This window comes from Chaetura pelagica, unplaced genomic scaffold (genome assembly GCF_000747805.2).
Source record: "Chaetura pelagica isolate M959 unplaced genomic scaffold, ChaPel_1.0 scaffold583, whole genome shotgun sequence".
NCBI lineage: Eukaryota > Metazoa > Chordata > Aves > Apodiformes > Apodidae > Chaetura > Chaetura pelagica.
In genome coordinates, this window is record NW_009952719.1 from 273712 (window position 1) to 293004 (window position 19293).

General features: G+C 51.7%; 1 protein-coding gene across 1 annotated transcript in view; it reads right to left on the minus strand.

Annotated features, from left to right (window-relative positions):
* The window catches only part of PVRL1 (poliovirus receptor-related 1 (herpesvirus entry mediator C)), a 16634-nt gene extending 5785 nt beyond the window's left edge, over nucleotides 1–10849 (minus strand). Inside the window, exons 1-5 of the mRNA XM_009994618.1 lie at nucleotides 10832–10849; nucleotides 9190–9580; nucleotides 8202–8504; nucleotides 7331–7448; nucleotides 3690–3841 (exon numbers count right to left, since the gene is read on the minus strand). Of these exons, the coding sequence (XP_009992920.1) occupies nucleotides 3690–3841; nucleotides 7331–7448; nucleotides 8202–8504; nucleotides 9190–9580; nucleotides 10832–10849 (982 nt within the window). The remainder of the gene's footprint in view (nucleotides 1–3689; nucleotides 3842–7330; nucleotides 7449–8201; nucleotides 8505–9189; nucleotides 9581–10831) is intronic.
* Between the last annotated feature and the right edge of the window lie 8444 nt (nucleotides 10850–19293).

Consider the following 19293-nt stretch of genomic DNA (forward strand, 5'->3'; position numbering starts at 1 on the left):
TCCCGCGGGGCCCGTTGCCACAGATGCCACCAGACAGGATGCAGCAGACACTCCTGCCCGCCATCCGGAAGATTAGCACCAGACAGAGCCCCCCAACCCCCCCCCCAGGCTTGCTCCTCTTTAGCCCCCAGCCCCTGTGTCCTCCCACCTAAAAAAGCAACCCCTGGCTCTGGCTGGTGCAGCCTGGCACGGCCCTGGCTGGTGGCTCTGGGTGCACCTGCTGTGCCCTTGGGATTGCTCATGTCCCACAAAGGGCTTGCTCTTTCTTGCAGTGACCTTGCTGGGAGGAGATCACTGCTGGTGTGTAAATAACTCCCTGCTGAAAGCCAAGCAAACAGGGGGGCCCTCAGCCCCTGCCAACCTTTCCTCCCTCTCCCCCCCTCCCAGGGCTTGTCACACATCCAAGGCCAGGGCTGCAAAGCTGCCTGCCCAGGGCTGGCACAGGGAACAGCACAGAGCTCCCTGTCCTCACAGCTCACCCCTGGGACACATCGTGTCCTGCCTCCTGGAAATCCAAGGAGTGCAGAGGTTGGGCTAAACCAAGCCAGCAACCAGGGGAACCTGCAGTATCCTGGAGGAAAAGACCCTCTCCTGGGCTTGGGAAACAGGCAGGAGCCCTGCAACAGAGTGGCTGACAGCAGGCACTGCCTCAGCACAGGCTCTGCTCCCCCAGCTCTGCTTCTCCTGTGGCTGTGATGCTTGCCTGGTGCTTGAAGGAGCATCTTTCTCCATGTGCTTCCTCTGGCTGAAGCCAGGACACAAGTGCATGACACCCCCTGCATGGACACACGTGGATGTCTCTGTACACACATGGATGTCTCTGTACACACACAAATGTCTCTGCACACACACAAATGTCTCTGCACACAGCCCAGGTATGTATATGCACTGCTGCACACAGGCCCATACAGCCAAGCACATAAATACATGCACATCCACACATGCCAAGGCACTGATGCTCTCACGTCCTGCCTGCAGGACTGGGAGGCCCATTTGTGTGCCAGGATGTGGTTGGGGTCACACACATCAGCACCTCCCTGTGCAGGACCACCACACACCTGTGCAGGACCACCACACACCTGTGCAGACACACACGCAGGCCCGGGCAGTCTATAACCACAGCCTTTTATTATGTCACCCAACCTCCTGTAATAAATAGTTACATGTCACACTACATGGCTTGGCTGCCACTGACAAAGGTCCTGCAAGGCAGGAGAAGCTATTACAGGAATAGATTGCAGGAATAAAATATTAAATTTCCACTTATCAATCTCTTCAATGCACTATAATTCTAAGAGAAGCATCCAGCCTTCTCCCCCTGAACAAATCACCTTCCCCATGAGGGGGCTGAACTCTTCCTCCCTGGGGCTGGGAGGAAGGATGCTGGGTGGGAGGAGGGGGAAAGACCCTGCAGGGTTTTCTCTGCATCAGCCTTCTGGTTGTTTTTTTCCCCCTCCCCAGGGCTGGCTGCTTACTAGATTGAACTCCATTTATTGCAGGCAGCTCTTGAAAGAGGTTTCGTGGCCCACTGACAATCCCTAAATTGCCTGCAAGACCCAAACAAATGTACCTGTAATAGCTGAGCAAGGACGGCTGAGCCCTCCCCAGCACTGGCCTAATCAGTCTCTCAGGAGAGCTGGATAAACATATTCACAACCTAACAATTATTAAAAGCATTTTATTTTTTAATGTAGTGGAGCCCTGGCCTAACGGGTTGGCTGCTCATCCCTCCTGGTGGGGCAGCTGCTGCTGGGCCCCTCCTTCCCTCTCCTTTAACCTCAACCCCACGTTCTGGATTTTTGGGAATGAATTGATCTTACAGGCAGGCAGACATCAACCCAAAGTCATTCCCTAAAAATCCTGCCAGTCCCTGCTGCCCTTGCCAGCTGAGTGTGGGAACCATGCTCTGCCAGTCCCCTGAGAACCTCCCCAACAGGGAGACATTTACCAAAGGGGGAACCCACAGACCCTAGAGGAGCCTGTGCCTGTGAGTGGGTGCAGCCCCCCCAGGCTGTGCTGCTGTCGTGGTGCTCAGACAGCAGCAGGGAATACTTGGAGAGGGCTGATCTGGTTTTGGGGAACATGTCCTGATGGAGCAAGAGACACTGGGTGGTCGGAGGGACAGAACGACAGCAAGAAATGGACGTACAGGTTATGAAAGGGTGGAAACTGAGACATGGTGAAGGGAGCCAGTTCCTCTCTTAAGTCTCCTGCTACATCTGTCCCCACCTCCTTCCCTTCAGCTAGAGACTGAGCTTGGAGGATTTTTCCCTCCTGTCAGTTTCAAATGTGACCCAAGGTGTGTGGGAAGGTTCCAGTGCCTTTCACTGGCAAATGAAAAATCCCCCCAAGAGAAAAGCACAGGCCAGGAACAACTCAGCAGGCACGGATCCAGGACAGGAGGTGTAAATTAAAGGCCTGCCACAGTGATAAAGATCATAAATAAATACTTGGTAATTAGCATCTAATTAGCACATCTCATCCATTGACCTCCAAGTGCTTGGATAGAGGAAGATGAGCCTGGTTTCCCCGTGTTAGAGAGGAGGGGAACTGAGGTGCTGAGGGTGCCAAACAAGTGTTACTGCTCATTTCAGGAGGTCACCTGCCCAGGCCACGTCTTTATGTTTGCTCAGCACTTACCAGGGTAGAGAGCAGGAGGAGGGGGCTGGAGCCTGGCCCCTCTGAGAACATGGAGCTCCTTGCAGTGTGGCATCCTCCAGCTCACTGCAGCACCCCTGGGACTCCCAGCTGCTGGTCCCTGCCTGGCACCAACCCTCTGGTAAAACAAGTCACTCCTTGTACCCCAAAGGAAGGGGGTAAACTTCCCTTCCTTGCTCTCAAAGCACAAACAGCCACTTTTTTTTCCCTTTGGTGGTGCCTTGCAATATCACTTTGTCTCTCTGCAATCAGGCTCTTGCCATATGTTATTTCTTCTGTTTAACCTACTTCTTGACATCACTTTCTCTCCTTGACACCACCTAAGAGACATTTCCACGTCTTCTCCTTGCTCCTGTGGCTGTGCTGATTTGCAAGTCATCAGAATTCCTTCTGTCCCATCTGATGTCCCATGGGATCACTCCCAATCACCTGCATCCTGGTGATGTGACTCCTTTCTGGAGCCCAGGCAAAGCTACCCAAGTGCTCCCAGCTCCTCAGTGACCCGTGGCAGCCAGGTGAGCAGCACAGACCAACATGGCATTGGAAGGAGCACAAATGGACACCCAGGAGAATTGTATAACATCAGAAACACCAAACACCATCCTGGACAAATGACTCATCCATCTCATGCCTCAGTAGCAGTCCACATCCTCATCCCACTCTTCCTTCCACCCTCTGACACACACTTCCCTGACATGTCTTTGCTTTTAACATGTTCAATGATCTCCCTGAATCGAAAGCAGAAGACGAGGGAGGAACAAACTGAATATATCTTGACTTAAGGAAGGAAAAGTCAGCAAGAGGAAAGGAGAACAAATCCAAGCCAGACTAGTGCAAAAAACAGTGCAAAGCAAAGAACTTCACAAAGCTCCCTTTGTATCATTGAGCTCCCCACCTCTAGAAGAAGACACTGGTGATTAAGTCAGACATTAAGGAGATGTAATTGACTGGTAGTTGCCCAGTGCTCACACCCTCCTCTCCCCACCTGCTCCTCCTCTTTGTCTTTCAAAGCACACCAAGTGTTTTCCTACCTGTGACATTGACTTCCACCAAGCCTGACCGAGTTCCAATAGCATTGGAGGCCTCACAGATGTAGGTGCCAGCCACGCTGTAGGAGACAGGCCCCTTGAAGTAGATGGTGTTGTTCTGGATTTCCACACTCCCTGGCAGGGTCCCGTTTGGCCTAGAGGAAACAAAGAGCATGGTTGGCCCCAGAGATGATACTCAGTAGGGTCAAGCAGCATTGCAGAGGTGACACTGACATGCTGGTGCTGCCCATGCCCTTGGGTAGGTCCAGGATCCAGTGGTGCTGGCTGGAAAATACCCACTCATGTAGTCAGCCTTGAAACCAAACCCTCAGACAGCAGCATTACAGGAAAGAGTCAGTAGAGGGTCCCCAGGGTAAATCCACTGAACAATGAGAACTGGGCTCTTGACATGGATTGTGGGTTGTTTCTTTTCCCTTCTCTGTGATTACCAGGGAGATGGGGCATATTTGGGTCTGGAGCAGCCCCTTGGATTTGACTAATGGGATGTGAAGCACTTTCAGCCTATGCTCTCCCCTATCCAGAAACCAAACTTAGAGCCTTGCAGCAGTTAATTTTCCAGCACAATCTCCCAGTAGGTATAAACTTGGGCTAAGGTGGCCAGGTCACTCTTTTGTTTCAGGTGGCTCACCTCTAGCAGGCTCATCTTCAGAGTCTTCTCCACCCTTGACTCTCCATTTGATGGAAACCACAGGAATGGGACACCAACCTGACCCTGCTTTACTCCAATTTCCTGCCCATGGAACTCTCCTGGGCAGCTGATCAGCCAGTGTTAATTGCAACTGAAGCTGGAGGAAAGCTGTGCTGATGTGGAGCCCTGCCAGCTCCGACCTGCCCGTGTCAGAACACTCAGAGAAGTGTGAAACTCCAATAATGCAAAACCAAGTCTAGAGACACACAGAATAAATGAATAAAGGCAGATAATTTCCTTTTTTTAAAAAAAAACCCAACCCTGTGTGTCAGGAAAAGACACACATGGCCTGGTTCTTCTTAATTACTGAAGTAAAGTAAGGTAATTACTTCTCTTAGGCAATTAAAAAATATTCAAGTAATTCTTTCCCCTCTTCCCAACAAACAATCTGCACATATTGTCAGCAATTTGTAAGAAACAAAAGGGAATAATGGGGGTATAATTAGGTTTGTAAAGAAGTGCCTAAATGCACAGGCACGTTTTGTGTAGCTACATATACACACAGGCACATCTACACAGCAAATATATGGGTCTTTCCCACCTACATCAAGGCAGTGATTCCAGAGCTGATGGAAGGATGGAACAGTCTAATGATGGTCTCTGCCTCTGGGTGAATTAGGGCCCTGAATCTACAAAGCCAAGGGCTCATCTGTAAACTGTGGGGTGCTAAAGGAGGCTGTTCCTTCCTTTAACAGCTCCCTTGACTGTTGCTCATCACCATCCAAAGAAGAGGAGAGGAAAGCATGGCTGGTTTTTACATTCCAGGCAGGAGCACAACATCAGCAGCACTAATTGTTTCCTGACTCCCAGGAAGGTGAAGCAGAACATGGATAAACCTAAGATGCTGCTGGTTATTTCTCTGCCTGCCCAGTTTGATGTTACTGAAGTAGCACTGTGGGAAGGAAGAGGATGGCTATGGATCTTCTTCTTATTCCTTACCTCCCTACACACCCTCACACTGCATGTCTAGGTGGCTGCCTGCAGAACAGTTATTTATCAAGCTTCCAGCCCAGCTGCTTGGTCTGACTCTTCCTCACAGAGCCCCACTCTCCCCTGGGGCTGGGGAGAGCCAGAGGGCAACTTTGTGTCCCAGCTTTTTCCTTCTCCTCCCTTTCTGCCTCTGTTTCCTCCAGTCTCACTTGCTTTCTCTCACCCCACTTTCCTCTTCTCCCACCTGCATTCTCCTCACCTTCAGCTGCACTCCAGCTTTCCTTGCCACCCTCTCTCACGTCAATAATCCTGGACTCAGTCCCAACTGCCCAGCCCAGTGTACAAGAAGGGAGAGGCTGGGGAATCAGACTGAAGCACCATCAAGCTTAGCAACTTGTACTCTTTAATTCCATGCTTTCTCTCTCATTTTTTCTCCCCACAGTTCCTTCTCAAAGCCAAGCATTGATGCTCCCAGCCTCTCAGCTGTAAGCCAAGAAACCCTTGCTGGCTAAAGATTGACAAATGGACACACACACAGCTTACAGAGAATCTATAGGAAAATAACTCTTTCCAGTGTTAAAAAAAACCCCACAATATAAAAACCCATCAATCACATCAGCACACAGGGACCAGCCCAGTGCCTGGCTCAAAGATGTGCTGTTCCCATGAACTGGGAACACCAGTGGAGAGCCTGATACCCCCAGAGTTCAGCAAGAGCTCAACCCCCAGCCCTGCTCAGGAGCAACAGCAGAACAAAGGGATGAAATGTCTTGCCCAAAAGCAGAGAGAAAAACCTGCCTCCTGTCCCCAGCTGCATCTCACAGGGCTTGTTTCAGCTCAGTTTGCCAACCTGCTATGCAGAGATAGCTGAAACTGGCATCTCCTCTGCCTTGGGTGCCACACGGGGCATCTTAGTCTGTAAGACTTTCCTGGCAAGGTTGTGAGGAGCCCAGAGTGCCCCTTAGAGTTTAAGTCAACCTGGCAGAATCAACAGAGGGAGGGAGCTGGGATGAGAACTAGAAGAAAAGGAAAGAAAACCAATCCTCTTCAGACTTTCCCTGAGAACAGTTTGATCTGGGAAGTGAAATGAGAGGGAATATGCAAAGCCATTTTGAGAGCTGCTCTCCTGGTGACAAATGGCAACTGAAGAGAAGAAAGGATCCATTTGATCTTTCTTTTTTTAAAAGCTACATGAGTGCTTATACAAAAGAAAGAGGGGAAGAGAGTGCCACTTTGGGCTGCAGCAATTCCCACCTGACTCCCCAGCCACCCCTCAGCACACTTTTCAGTCCTTTTAGTGTGTTCTGCCAAAAGATGAAGCCCTGGAGGACAAGGAACTTCTGTTAATGTCAATACCATGGGGATGAGCACTCCAAAGGGGAGTTCCTGCCTACAGAGAATTCCAGGGAAAGGTTTTTTCCACACACAGATGAATTCTGTGCTCTTTATTCCCCTTTAGGGAAGGGAAACCCTGGGTTCTTTTCCAGCTCTGCTACTGGCTGTGGGGGCCCAGCTAAGCCAGCTGGGGCCACAGGCCACCTGAAACTTCTGATAAACCCATCCACTCCAAACAAGTCCATTGCCCATGGTGCTTCAAACACTGCCCTGCCTGCCTCAAGAAGTAGGGCAAGGAGTCTTCTTGTGGAGCTGACAAGCTGAGGATGGCCAGCACAGGAGGGGATGAGCCAGGAAGGCCAAGACTGAAGAAAGCAGCTTCCCTGCTTTGCAAATAGATTAGTTCCCATCTCTGTGGAGTGCAGGTCTCTTGGCAGAGCTGTGCCAGGGAAGCAGGACCAGCTCTGACCATCCAGCAGAGGCAGCTCCAGCTGGACATGTGTCCAACTCTCCCCTCACATGCCCAGGTTTTACTCTGGGGTGACATCAGTGGCAGTAACAGGACTGGGCTCTAACTGACCAGAGGGTGACTGAGGTTTCTACAGAAACTCCTTGGCCCTGTCTGAAGATCATGTGAGCTGCTGGGAGCAGAACCATTGCAGGCACTTACAGTTTCCATTCATAGGTGTGAGCTGGGGGGTTGGCATCAGATTTGCATATCAGCTTCACATCCTTCCTGTTGAGAAACCAGTTGCCATCAAAGCCCTCAATGGTGACTTCTGGCTCATCTGCAGGGGCATGAAAAAGATAGAAAAGCAGGATGGAAAAGGAGAGGAAAAGGAAGGGGGAGAAAGTGAAATGGGAGGAGATGAGGGGAGAGGGATGGGAGAGCAGGAGAGATTGCAAGGTGATGGGATGAAGGAGAGAAGGGGAGGAACAAAGGGATGAGGCAGAGGGAAAGAAGGTGTGAAAAAGAGAAAGCACATGATTATTCCAACTTGTCACTCTCCAGAAAAACAGAGCAGCCCCCCACTTCAGCCCCTCCACCTGACCAACATCTCCCCTTCAGAAAACCCCTCTTTTGCCAGACTTTGCCACCCAGGGACATACAAGAAAGCTGGGCAGGGACTTTTTACTAGGGTATGTAGAGAGAGGACAAGGGGTAATGGATTAAAACTAGAAGAGGAGAGGCTTAGATCTAGTGGGAGGTGTCCCTGCCCATGCAGGGGATTGGATCTAGATGATCTGTTACGTCCATTCCAACCCAAACCCTTCCACTATTCATGATTCTATGATTTAGACACGAGGAGGAAATCTTGGAGTGTGAGGGTAGTGAGAGCCTGGCCCAGGTTGCCCAGGGAAGCTGTGGCTGCCCCATCCCTGGCAGTGTTGAAGGGCAGGTTGGATGGGGCTTGGAGCAGCCTGGGCTGGTGGGAGGTGTCCCTGCCCATGCAGGGGGGTGGATCTAGATGATCTTGAACATCCCTTCCGACTCAACCTGGGATCTGACCATGCAGCAGTGCCCTGCAGGGCTCACTCACACTGCACGTTGAGGGTGATGCTCTCAGTGAACCGGTCCAGCTGGTAGTTGACCACACACATGAGCTGCTGCCTGTGGGCCTCCCTGCTGGGCACCAGCCGGTACCGGCTGATCACCGTGATGGTGCCGTTGCTGTTCCGGATCTCCTGGAACTCTGCTTCTCCTTTCAGCTTGGTGTCCCAAGTGACAGTGCTGGGTGGTTTCCCATTTGAAGAGGTGCAGGTGGCCACCAAGATCTTTTCTGTCCTGCCAGACTTTGCAATGAGTGGCCGCTTAGTGCCCTCCATCCAGTTTGTGGGCTTGGCTGCAAGGAATTGCAAAAAGGAGGAGGAGGGGAAGAAAAGGGTAAAAAAGGATGGTTAGAAAAACAATCATACCCTCTCTACTCCAACCCAAGAGACATCTAGCACCACTGAGCCTGTGACAGACCGTGTGGAGAATCCAGAGCTGCTGCAAATTGCAAGCAACCTACTCAGGGGAAAGAATGGTGGAGATGTCCTAGAGGCACAGGCACAGGATGGAAAGTCAGTGCTTTCCTGCCACAGGTTTTCAGCCCTGTGTTAGAATGTGAAGCTGAAATTGGAGCAAACGAATCATGTAGACCTTGGGTGAGGTCTGACAGCTCCAAGCTCCATGGACAAGCTCTACTTGTGCTTAGAAGCTCTTTTGTCTTTTCTCTCTGCTCACTTGACAGCCACCAGCCCATTAAAAGTCACCACTCCCTTAGGGAACAGGCCACTGCTATTGTACCTGCATTAAAAGACAGTGGAACTGAGACCTGGAAAGAGGAAGAGTTGCTCCTGAGATAGCTCAGTGAACCACTTACCCTGGGTTCCCTGCTCTTCACCTCTGTACCATCAACTTGAAAGGTAAAATTTACACCCAAGATTCTCCTTTGCCCTGAGATCCCAGGACATGAGCCACAATTTCCTCCAGATCTGTTTAACCGGGGGGGATAGTTCACACCCAAAGCTTGCCCAGTACCTTACCCAGCACGGTGAGGTTCAGCTGACTCTCCCGGTTGCCAGTTGGGAAGGTGGCAAATTCACAGATATAAACCCCCTCATCTTCCAGCTCCAGCCGGGAGAGCTGGATGGTGCCATCTTTGAAGGAAGGGTTCCGGAACGTCACCCGTTCTTTGTAGGGAGAGAGGATGGAGACTCCCATGGCAGGGTTGTAGATGGCCACATTCTGCTTGGAGCCGTTGCTGGCCTTTTGCCAGGTGACCTGCGTGATCTTCACATTGGGGAGGGGGTTGGTGAAGCTGCAGTGCAGGACCACGTCCGTCCCGATGAACCCCGAGACGGTGTCATTGACTAAGACAGTCTGAGCTTGCAGCCCTGCAACGAAATGGGGAGACATGACATAGGCACGTGTTGCCTGGACAGAGGGAGAGAGAAAAAGAATGGTCCTTGCACATCAGGCCCATGAGCTTTTTTAAGTCCATTCTTGGCATGGCTGAGAGATGAACAATGGGTGGCTACAGACACTCAGCACCTCCTGCATCCACCTGCAGCTTCATTCCTGTTCATAAACACCTTCTCTGCCACAACTGATGTTCACCCAGCCCTAATGCTTTGGGCTCGTGATCACCAAAAGGCACCAGGCTGGATCAATAACTCTTTTGTCCTCAGCTCTGGGTAACACTACATCAGTTATGCAGAGCACACAGATCTGAAGGCACAGATATTTATCAGCATAACATATTGTAACATATGCTAACACACACTCAGACATCCATGGAATCCCATTGGAAATGCATCAGTAATTAAATGAGCTGCAAATACTCAGCCTTGGTTTCAGACTAGCAATAGTTCCCATATAAAAACAGCTGTACAGCAGTGCCCATGCACCTTGCACAATCCACCTGCATGATCTAGGTTGTTTCTGTGGCCTTTTTTTCAACCCCAGAAGTGGCTGCATTTAGAAACCTTCCATCTTGATTCTGTGGAGTGAAGATGAAAGGTGCTTGGGAAAGGTGGTGGCTGCTGCCTATGACTGTTCTGCCTCAGCTGATTCCTCCCCTGACGGCTGCAGAAAAATGTCTCCCACCAGACTGACCCTGAAATTCACCTTTGGCTGCCACTGTGTCTTTCCCTGTCTATTTAGAGATAATGCTCTGGTAATTATACAGCCAGTATTTATATGATAAATAGAATACAGGAGCGAGGTGGTGAGAACAAGAAAAGCCAGTTTTGCTCAGTGCTTCTGGCAGGATCTGAAATTGGATGTATTCTGGGAGGCTGAGAGTAAAGGAAAGGGATGATAAAAAAAAAAAAAAGATGTACAAAGAGTGAGGAACATGAAAGGGCAATGAAAGAGAGGCTGGGGGAAGAAAAAAAATGCATAGCAAGAGAAGCACAGCATCTTCCTACTGAGGGGACGGGGTGTTTCTGAAATGTCACCCCTACCCACTTCTTCCAGGGGATAATTGGGCTCCCTGTGCAAGGCCAACATGAGCTCCTCAGTCTTGGCCCCCACAGCCCCTTGGCAGACGTAACTTCTGTAACTTGTAGAGATGAACATGAGCAGCAGCTCTCTCCTCCCTGCAGCCCCACACACCCCGTGCAGGCACGGACCAGCCTCCTCCCCCACCAACACCGCCTTCGCCCTTCTCTCCTCACACCCCACCTTGCCCCCTCGCCCCATGCCTGCCATGCTCAGCCCCATCTCAGTCCCCACATGTCATCTAAGGCTCTTCTTTCTCCCCTTCTCCTTCCCTCCACGCCAAGCCTGTGACCCTGAGGACAAGCCTCAACAATCCAGCCTGGCCATCAGACGCCAGCCGCTGACCACAAGCAGCAGCAATTAAGCCCGAAACTCGGTCTCTAGAGCTTTGTGTGAACTTGCCCCCTTCCCTGAGTCAGCCCCACACCCCAGCACTGCGGCTGGCAGCTGAGGAATGTTCTCCAGTCCTTCTCACGGCCACAGCAAAGCACGGCTGCCCTCATGTGCCTGCATGTACTGAGCCACCCAGTCCTCAGAGGCTGCGGGCTGAGCTGGCCGGGCTGCACGTTCCCCATTCCCAGGGTAGCCATGCCATGTTTGCCATGCACGTCCCTCCAGGAACCAGAGGGAAGGGGTGCTCCTGCTCCAGTAAAGGCACACAGGACCATGTTTCTCCATCCCAACTGGAGGACTGGCCTACCAGAGAAGGATGTCCAGGCAGTGAGACACAGTGAAACACTTGCCTGGCACCAGACTCTGCCCAGTGGGAGCCCATGGCCCACAACAGCCTTCCTAATGAGACGAGGGCACTGGGTGCAGAGCAGGGCTGGCTTTAGATAACACAATGCTGGGATTTCAGGAGAGAACAGGTGGATGGTGAGGGGGGAGATGTCTCCAATATACGCTGCTCCTACTACCCCGGAGGTGAGAGGGCCTCTTGCTGAATTGCCCACACCTGCAGAGGTGTGCAACAGCTTTGCCAAGCAGTCTGGCTCTGAAGTCTTCAGAGCCTGAGAGAGCATGTGGGAGCTTGCTGGGGAGCACGAGGAATCACGTAGCCAAAGCCCTGGGAACAACCTGCCACCCATCTCCCGGAGGTGTGCTCAGCACTCCCTCTTCCTCCCAAGGCTGGAGGGGAAGGGATTCATCAGCACCCATCCCCACCTCTTTCATGAAGGGCTCATGCCCCCCAGCAGAGCCTGCCTGGGGCTGGGGCGATGGCACAACTGGCTCTGCTCCCACACAAGCTCCCTGACCCCCCACAGGTCTCCGCGGTTCCCTTTGAACCCGCCTTCCCACATCCCAGTGGAACGGGCCCCGTTTGCGACAGCAGCGGGGATTCGTGGCCCAGCACCTCCTGGCAGTGCCAGCAAAGCCTGAGATGAGACAAACCCTAGAGAGGAGGGGAAGGGAAGCCCATGGATTCTCCTCAAAATCACCCTCAGAGCTGGGAGGGCAGCCTGGTCTCTCCCCAGCTGGGTCTGCAGAGAAGGTGGCAGGAAGGAGGCAGTGCCCAAGGATGGGCAGCTGAGACATGTCTCCTAAATTCTTCACTGGGAGGGTGGTGAGAGCCTGGCCCAGGTTGCCCAGGGAAGCTGTGGCTGCCCCATCCCTGGCAGTGTTGAAGGGCAGGTTGGATGGGGCTTGGAGCAACCTGGGCTGGTGGGAGGTGTCCCTGCCCATGCAGGGGGTTGGATCTGGATGGTCTTGAAGGTCCCTTCCAACCCAAACCATTCCATGATTCTATGGTTCTATGATATAATCAGCCAATCCGGCAGAGAATGTGGTGTAAGTCATGAAAGGGAAATGAATCCAATCCCTCACTCCATCATTACTGTGCCCTTTCTTTACTCCATGATTTCTCTGCAAATGAATGAATGACCCTTTTAAAAAGCAAGTGATTTTTCTTGACCTTGAGTGATGGTAACAATTCCCAGTTCTAGTCTCCCCCTTCTACCATACCCTTGCCACGGGATTCATGCTTCAGTGTGGAGTGACTGTAGTTGGACACAAACTGGAGAAAAAACAAGACTTTGTTGCTGGAGAACCTGACTCTGAGCCAGACCCCAGAATGGTCCTGCAGAACCCTGCTCTGCCCAGGTGTAGAGAGTCAGATTTTTGGCTAGGGGAAAAGCCAGTGCCAGCTAAAGTCTGCTTGCCAACAACAAAATGCTGCCAACGCTGGGATTCAGGCTCCTACATGTAGCAGCTTCAACAAAAACACATTCCAAACTTTCTAGAGGCTTCAGGGGAAAAGGGGAAAATAGAAAAGAAAAACAGCCAGCAGAAGGAACAGCAAAACAAAACAAACACAAAAAATATCCCCCAAAACCCCAAACACTCTGCGGAAATCGTGTTTCCTTTCCAGGTGACTGAGTAACTCGTGGCTCTTTTGCAAGACAGGGTGAACTCCTGGTGTTCTGCTCCTCCAAGGCTCTCATCAGGGGAACAGGCACCCCTAGCTCTGCTCCCTGCACAGCAATAGCACCCACCCCTCCCAGGGAAGGAGGAGGAAGGGGAACAGATGGAGTCAAAGAGGTTTGACAGTGGCTGGATCAGCTTCTCATGCTCCCCATCCCAAATCAGAAGGCAGAAGGCAAACAAGCTACTGTTAGATAATTGATGGCAATGAGTGTGCAAGGCTGAGAGAGGAGGAGAAAAGAAAATCCCTCATCAGCCTCTGGAGGGGCTGGAGCATCTGCAGCAGGATGTGTGTGTGCACGTGCAGGGCTGGGGCTCGCCCTGCCCTGGCTTTGCTGAGGGATGTGTGTGGCCAGGATGGCAGAGGAAAGGCTTGGGATGCATCCTGCCACCTGCAGCTCCTGGGCCAGGTGTCCCAGTGCCCACCAATCCACCCTGGCACCTCCCAGGAGGCAGCCAGCACACGAGGAAGGATTAGCTGTGTAGGTTGAAGCTTGCTGAGTTGCCTTTTACTCGTTAGGGGGTTTTTTGGGGGGTTATTTTTTTTTAATCGAGGACCAAAAGCATTTAAAAAAAAAAAAAAGGCAAAAAAAAGGCACAGCTGAGTGCCAAAGACAAGCTGGTGCCAAGACCTCATTAGTGGAGACCTCTGAGATCCTACTCCTCCACCTTGGCCTCTGAAGTGGTTTGTGCTGATGCCTTTCCCCACGATCCCAAACCCAGATACTGAGTAGGTCATGCAAGGCCTTGAGGGCACTGTGTGGAACTCACAGTGCCCTGGGGCACAGGCAGTGGGCTGGGAAGGGAAGGTCTGGACAGGGAAGGTCTGGGCAAGGAAGGTCTGGACTCCCTGGGTACGAAGGACACTGGGGAGGGGGCAGAACAAGTGGCAGCTGGTGGGTCTTGAACCTGAAAACCCCTCTCTCCTAAAAGCCCGGGAGGTGCTGTTACATTGAGGCTCCCACACCTGCAAAGCTGGTTCTTGCTCCCCCAGATAGAAAGCTCTGGAAATGATCTCCAGGCACTAGTGAGCTCTGTCACAACAGTGAGCCTCCAGTCAATGCCTCTTTGTTAAGAACCATGTGAACTCCACACTGCTTTGCACAACCCTGCCTCTGCTGAGCCTCTCACCTCCCTCCTCTTCCCTGATACTCATCTCACCCCAAGGGCATTGAAAGAGCCCTTGGTAGAAGTGTGATGAGCCACCGGTTGGTGTGGCAATATCATGATGCAAATGGCAGAGGAATCAGTCCCTAACAGCCTTTGCATCACTCAGAGCTGAACAGAAGGGGATGTGGGAAGGTCACAGTACCCAGACTTTACCTAAGGAGAAAACAATGCACTTACAAAAGACCCTACACAAAGCACCTGGGTGTGAGACAGCCCCTTGCATTGCACCTTGACCACGGACAATAATGTCTTCTATATGGTCCCACACAGACCAGATCTACAAGAACCTTCCATGAGGGGAAAACCAGGATGAAGTAAGAGCTCAAAGCTCTCTAGTGGGTGGCATCTGTATTTCCCCACCCCCCTGGTATTTCTTTCAGTCTTTCAGATCTCCCCTATTTCTAAGTGGAAATCAAGGTCTGAAATCCAACTCTCATGGGGCAGAACATAACCAGCCTCCAACAGCCCAAAGGAACAGCACAGGTGTGTAAGGCAGGGTGGGAAATGGGAAAGAAGATCCTAAATCCCAGCAGGGGAATTTCAGGTGGCAAGAACCAAAGGCTTGAGCTGGCGCTCCGTCAAGATGTTGGGGTTAGCACCTTTCCTCTTGCCAGAGGGACTTGGTATTGATTGCCAGGCATTCAAATCAGGGCTCTGCTGCTCTTCCAAAAGTGCTCAGTGCCTGCCTCACCCTGCTTAGTCAATGACTGCAATGAAGGAGTGGTCTCCAGTGAGTCACCAACGTGCACTTCCTGACTTTCACTGGAGGTCTCTCTGTCATGCACTGACTCAGTCCTGCCCCACTCCAGTGCAGCACCAGAGGGATTAGAAGAGGAAGACTCCAAGGAGTCTCCAAGGCAAGGGGAAGGGGCCTTAGAAGGAAGATTAGAGAGGAAGAGATGTGGCAAGATTATAGCTCCAGGTGACGTGGCTGCACATGAAAGCGAGAGGCCCGAGATAAGATTGGGATGGGGTTGGGGCAGAGCAAGAGGAGCTGCAAGCCCAGGCCTCCTTTCCTGAGTCCCTTCCCCCAGCTGGGAGCTCGGAGCTTCGTGGGAGCAGCTGGGAAATGGCAGGGTGCACAATGGCCCCTCTGGCTCTCACCCAAATCCCTCTGAAAAAAGAAAGAGCAGGCTTGGCTTCGGCTTGCAGATGGGAAACACAGAGCCTTTTACTCTAGGTCACTGGTTCAGATCCAGAACCAGCAGACAGTAGCAACAGCAGAGATGCTGCTATCTGAGGAACCAGTCAATGGGCTGTATTGAGGGAGGTCTCTAGCCAGCCCTGCATTGGCTGGCTGCTGGGACAGGACAGTGGAGATGCCTTTGGGATGAAGCAGGGTTGCCTTCTCCTGCCTGTGCAGCATTTCCTGGTTGGATAAACAGAGCACAAAGCAGCCTCAGGATCCACTTGAATGAAAGATCCTTCCCAAAGAGCCTGATCCATTGATGCTCTGCTCGTTCTCTGTTAAGGCTTGGGAAGTCTATTCATTGAAGCAATCACTGGGCTTCACACAAAGGCCCTAAACAAATCAAGGCCACGTTTGTCCTAGGTGTTCCTCACAGACACAGATGAAAGCAAAGCAGACACCAGGGTGAGATTGGCCACAGATCAAACAGAAAAGCAGAGATGAACACCAGACTAGCCCACTAGTTCTTGTTGTCTGTGCTTCAGCCTTCCAAATAGTTGCAGCCAGCCTTCTAATTCTCCAGGAAAAGGGCTGCAAGCCAGAGAAGTGGGAAGAGGACAACCATGCCTGCCTTCCCCCCAGCTTTCACTCCATGCTTTACCTTTCTGGCTTCCACAGCTGCTTTGTTTCACCCCCCAAGTCAAGGGGAGGGGAGCATGCCCCATGGCAAAAGCAGGCAGGCTGGCAGAGCAGGGCTCCTGCTGAAAGAGCTGACACAGCACTGGGAAAGGCCTTCCTGCAATAAAGCTCTGAAACCCCATGCTCAGCAACACAGCACAAAGGCTCCTCAGTCCTGCTGCCCGCCCCACCCCACGAGCGTGTCAGCTAATCCTTGGGCAAGAGCTGCCAGTTCCCACACACCTGAGCAGCAAACCAGGCTGCCCCTTGCCTCTACCCGACCTGCACCACTGCTCAGGACTTGGCCCATTCTGTTCCTCCAGGCCTTTTGGACTGGACCTCACTCCAGCTCCTTCCTCAGCTCTTTTCCCACTGCACACTCTTACTCACACCTGTCCAGTGCCTGGGTTCAGAAGACTCTCACCTCCTTTCCCCCGTGGCCTTGTGCAATTTATTACAGCTCAGTCACATCTCCCTTCTGCCCCCACTCCCTGTCTCCATAGGCTGGGAGGGGATTGCCTCTCAACCTGGTCTAAAATGCTTCTTGCTTTGACTTGCCCTCCCTCCATTTTAGCCTTGCAAATTTTCCCACCTCCCTTTGTGTCTCTCCAACACCATTACCACACCCCAGGCCACTCACTTTGCCTCTTCTCATCCCTAGTTACTAGTTCCTCTGCAGGGGCACCTGGGAATAGGTCCATAAATCTGCAGTAGGAAAAGCAGGCAGCTGGCCAGGCACAGGCAAGGGTGGGCAAAGAGCAAAAAAGACCAAGACTCTTCTCTCAAGAGTCATCTCCTTGCCTGCCAGCAAGGAAGAAGCCAGGGTCTTCTTGCTTACCAACTCTGACCTGTAAACCATAGAGAAGGCTGAGAAAGGGGCCCACATTCAGAGCCAATGCTGATTTGGTGGTTGGGTGGGGAAGCAAGGTCAGAAAAGAACAGTACAGCTGGAAAGTCAAGTGTGGAGGAGGGGAAAGAACCTGGAGCACCCAGCACGGGAAAGCTTATTAAGCTGAGACTGTCCTGAGACCTTATCTTGATGGGCTGAGTCCCCACAGGTACATGAGGATTTTCTCTGCCCTGCCTCTTTCATGGACTTGTGTGTTGCCTTGGATGTTGTTCAAGGAGCCCTGGTCTGGGGATAAATATTCCCACTATTAGAGCTCTCCAGGTGCTAAGGAGGAGGGGTTTAATGAAGAGCTGCTAAGAGGGGACCAAGATAGTAACCCAGAGAGTCTCATTTCCGAAATGAAGGAGCTTGAGACTCAAGAGATTCAATTAAAAAAAAAAAAAAAGCACAAAAAAACCAAAATAAACTTGATAGCACAGAAAGAGGGAACATCAGATCCTTCCTTCCTCCCCTCCCCGGGCAGAGCAGGAGGGAAGAGGGAGCTCAGGGCTCAGTGACTCACTCTGTTCCACAATGGGAACGCGACAAAGCCGAAACTCTGCTGACTCAGGCCTGACTTCAGAGCCAGGGCTCAGAGCTGGCAGCCCTCACTCCACTGTCCCCACCACCCCCTGGGGCTCTGCCCTCACTCAGATCAAGCCTCTTTTATCAGAGGGCCAGATGCCAGGTTCAGAGGATACAAACTCTCCGCTCTGCTGTCCAAGGTGAGAAACGTCCCTGCCAAACTATGCTGTGGGTTTTGTGAAGGTCAAAACTCCTGCTTTCCTACAGTTTAACTGCATGACAACCAGGCACAGCTTTCTGGCTGGTCTTGCTTTCCTCTTGGCTTTCCTTCCATTAGCACAGAATCCTAGAATGGTTTGGGTTGGAAGGGACCTGAAAGATCATCCAGTCCCACCCCCCTGCATGGGCAGGGACACCTCCCACCAGCCCAGGCTGCTCCAAGCCCCATCCAACCTGCCCTTCAACACTGCCAGGGATGGGGCAGCCACAGCTTCCCTGGGCACCCTGGGCCAGGCTCTCACCACCCTCACACTCCACAATTCCCTCCTCATGTCTCACCTAAATTTTTAGTATACAAAGTATTGCCAATATTGAACTATCTCCTGAAGTTCAAAAGAGATAAATATCTTCCACTGTTGCAGGTGGGAATGCCATGCTCTGCTCCACTACAATTTGTTCAAAGACAGAAACCACAATTATCCTTTTTTTTTGTGACCAGAGGAGTGTGGCCCATGTCCTGGTGGCTCATAACCTGTCAAGAGCTGACAACCAGGAAAATACTTGCCACAACGTGAGTGCAAACATGGCACCCAACAGCTGCAGTGGACAGACACCCTTCCTGGGATTTCTCTCCTGTGTTATATCTTGCCCTGGAGATATTTCTGCAGGAAAGTGGAAGAGACTCAGATTTCTCAGCTTTGGGTTGTTTAAACACTCCAGCCCATGAGCAACAAGCTGTAAAGAACAGTGTGTCCACAGAAGCCAAACCTCAGTGCTGCTGCCTGACTCCCAGGCTGCTGCTTCTCAGCTTTCTGATCATCAAATCCCTGCTGAAGGGAACTGATTATTACAAATTTCACCTCTTCCCAGATTTTTGATCTCCACAGTGCAGAGTGGCAGACACTGTGGCTTCAGTGCCCCATCTGTAGGAATAAGTCTGTGTATTTATGGAAAGCTTTGCATCTTCTACAGGCTTTTCAAACAGTTGCTAATTAATCCTCCAACACCTTGAGAGGCAGGAAGGTGTTATTACTGCTGCTTTCAGGGATGGGGAAATCAGAGGTGCTGAATGACAAAGAGGAGTGCCCAAGGCCACCCAGGCAACCTCACCTGAATGGTTTGGTTTAGATATGGATACCTGCATATTATGGTGACAATTCTCACCTAAGGAAGCAAGGATGGAGGCATTTGTGGTCAGGCCCCACAGCCCCACCCACCACTCATGCAAATAGGAAAGGTCACCCTCGTTTTTTATGGCTGAGGAAACTGAGGCACGGGGAGATGAAGTGGAAAACCTGTTCTATGGACAGAGCCTGGAAGCAAATCTGAGCATTATCCACATCAACAGCCAGACCAAAGGTTCCCAAGACCTGGCCCACGTTTCTTCTCCACAAGGAGCAAACCCACTGCAACCAAATCTCTGACATTTTGTGTTAAGAAGGCACCAGAAGTGATGAGAGGTATTGAGGCTGATGGTGAGGGTCCTGTCCAACCCCTGAGCAAAACCAGCTCCACAATTCCAGTCCCCACTGCCCTGAGGAGCTGACATGCACTCCAGGTTTGTTTTATCTCACTGGCTTGCCAGATCAGAGGCTGCTGTCCTCCTTCTAGCCT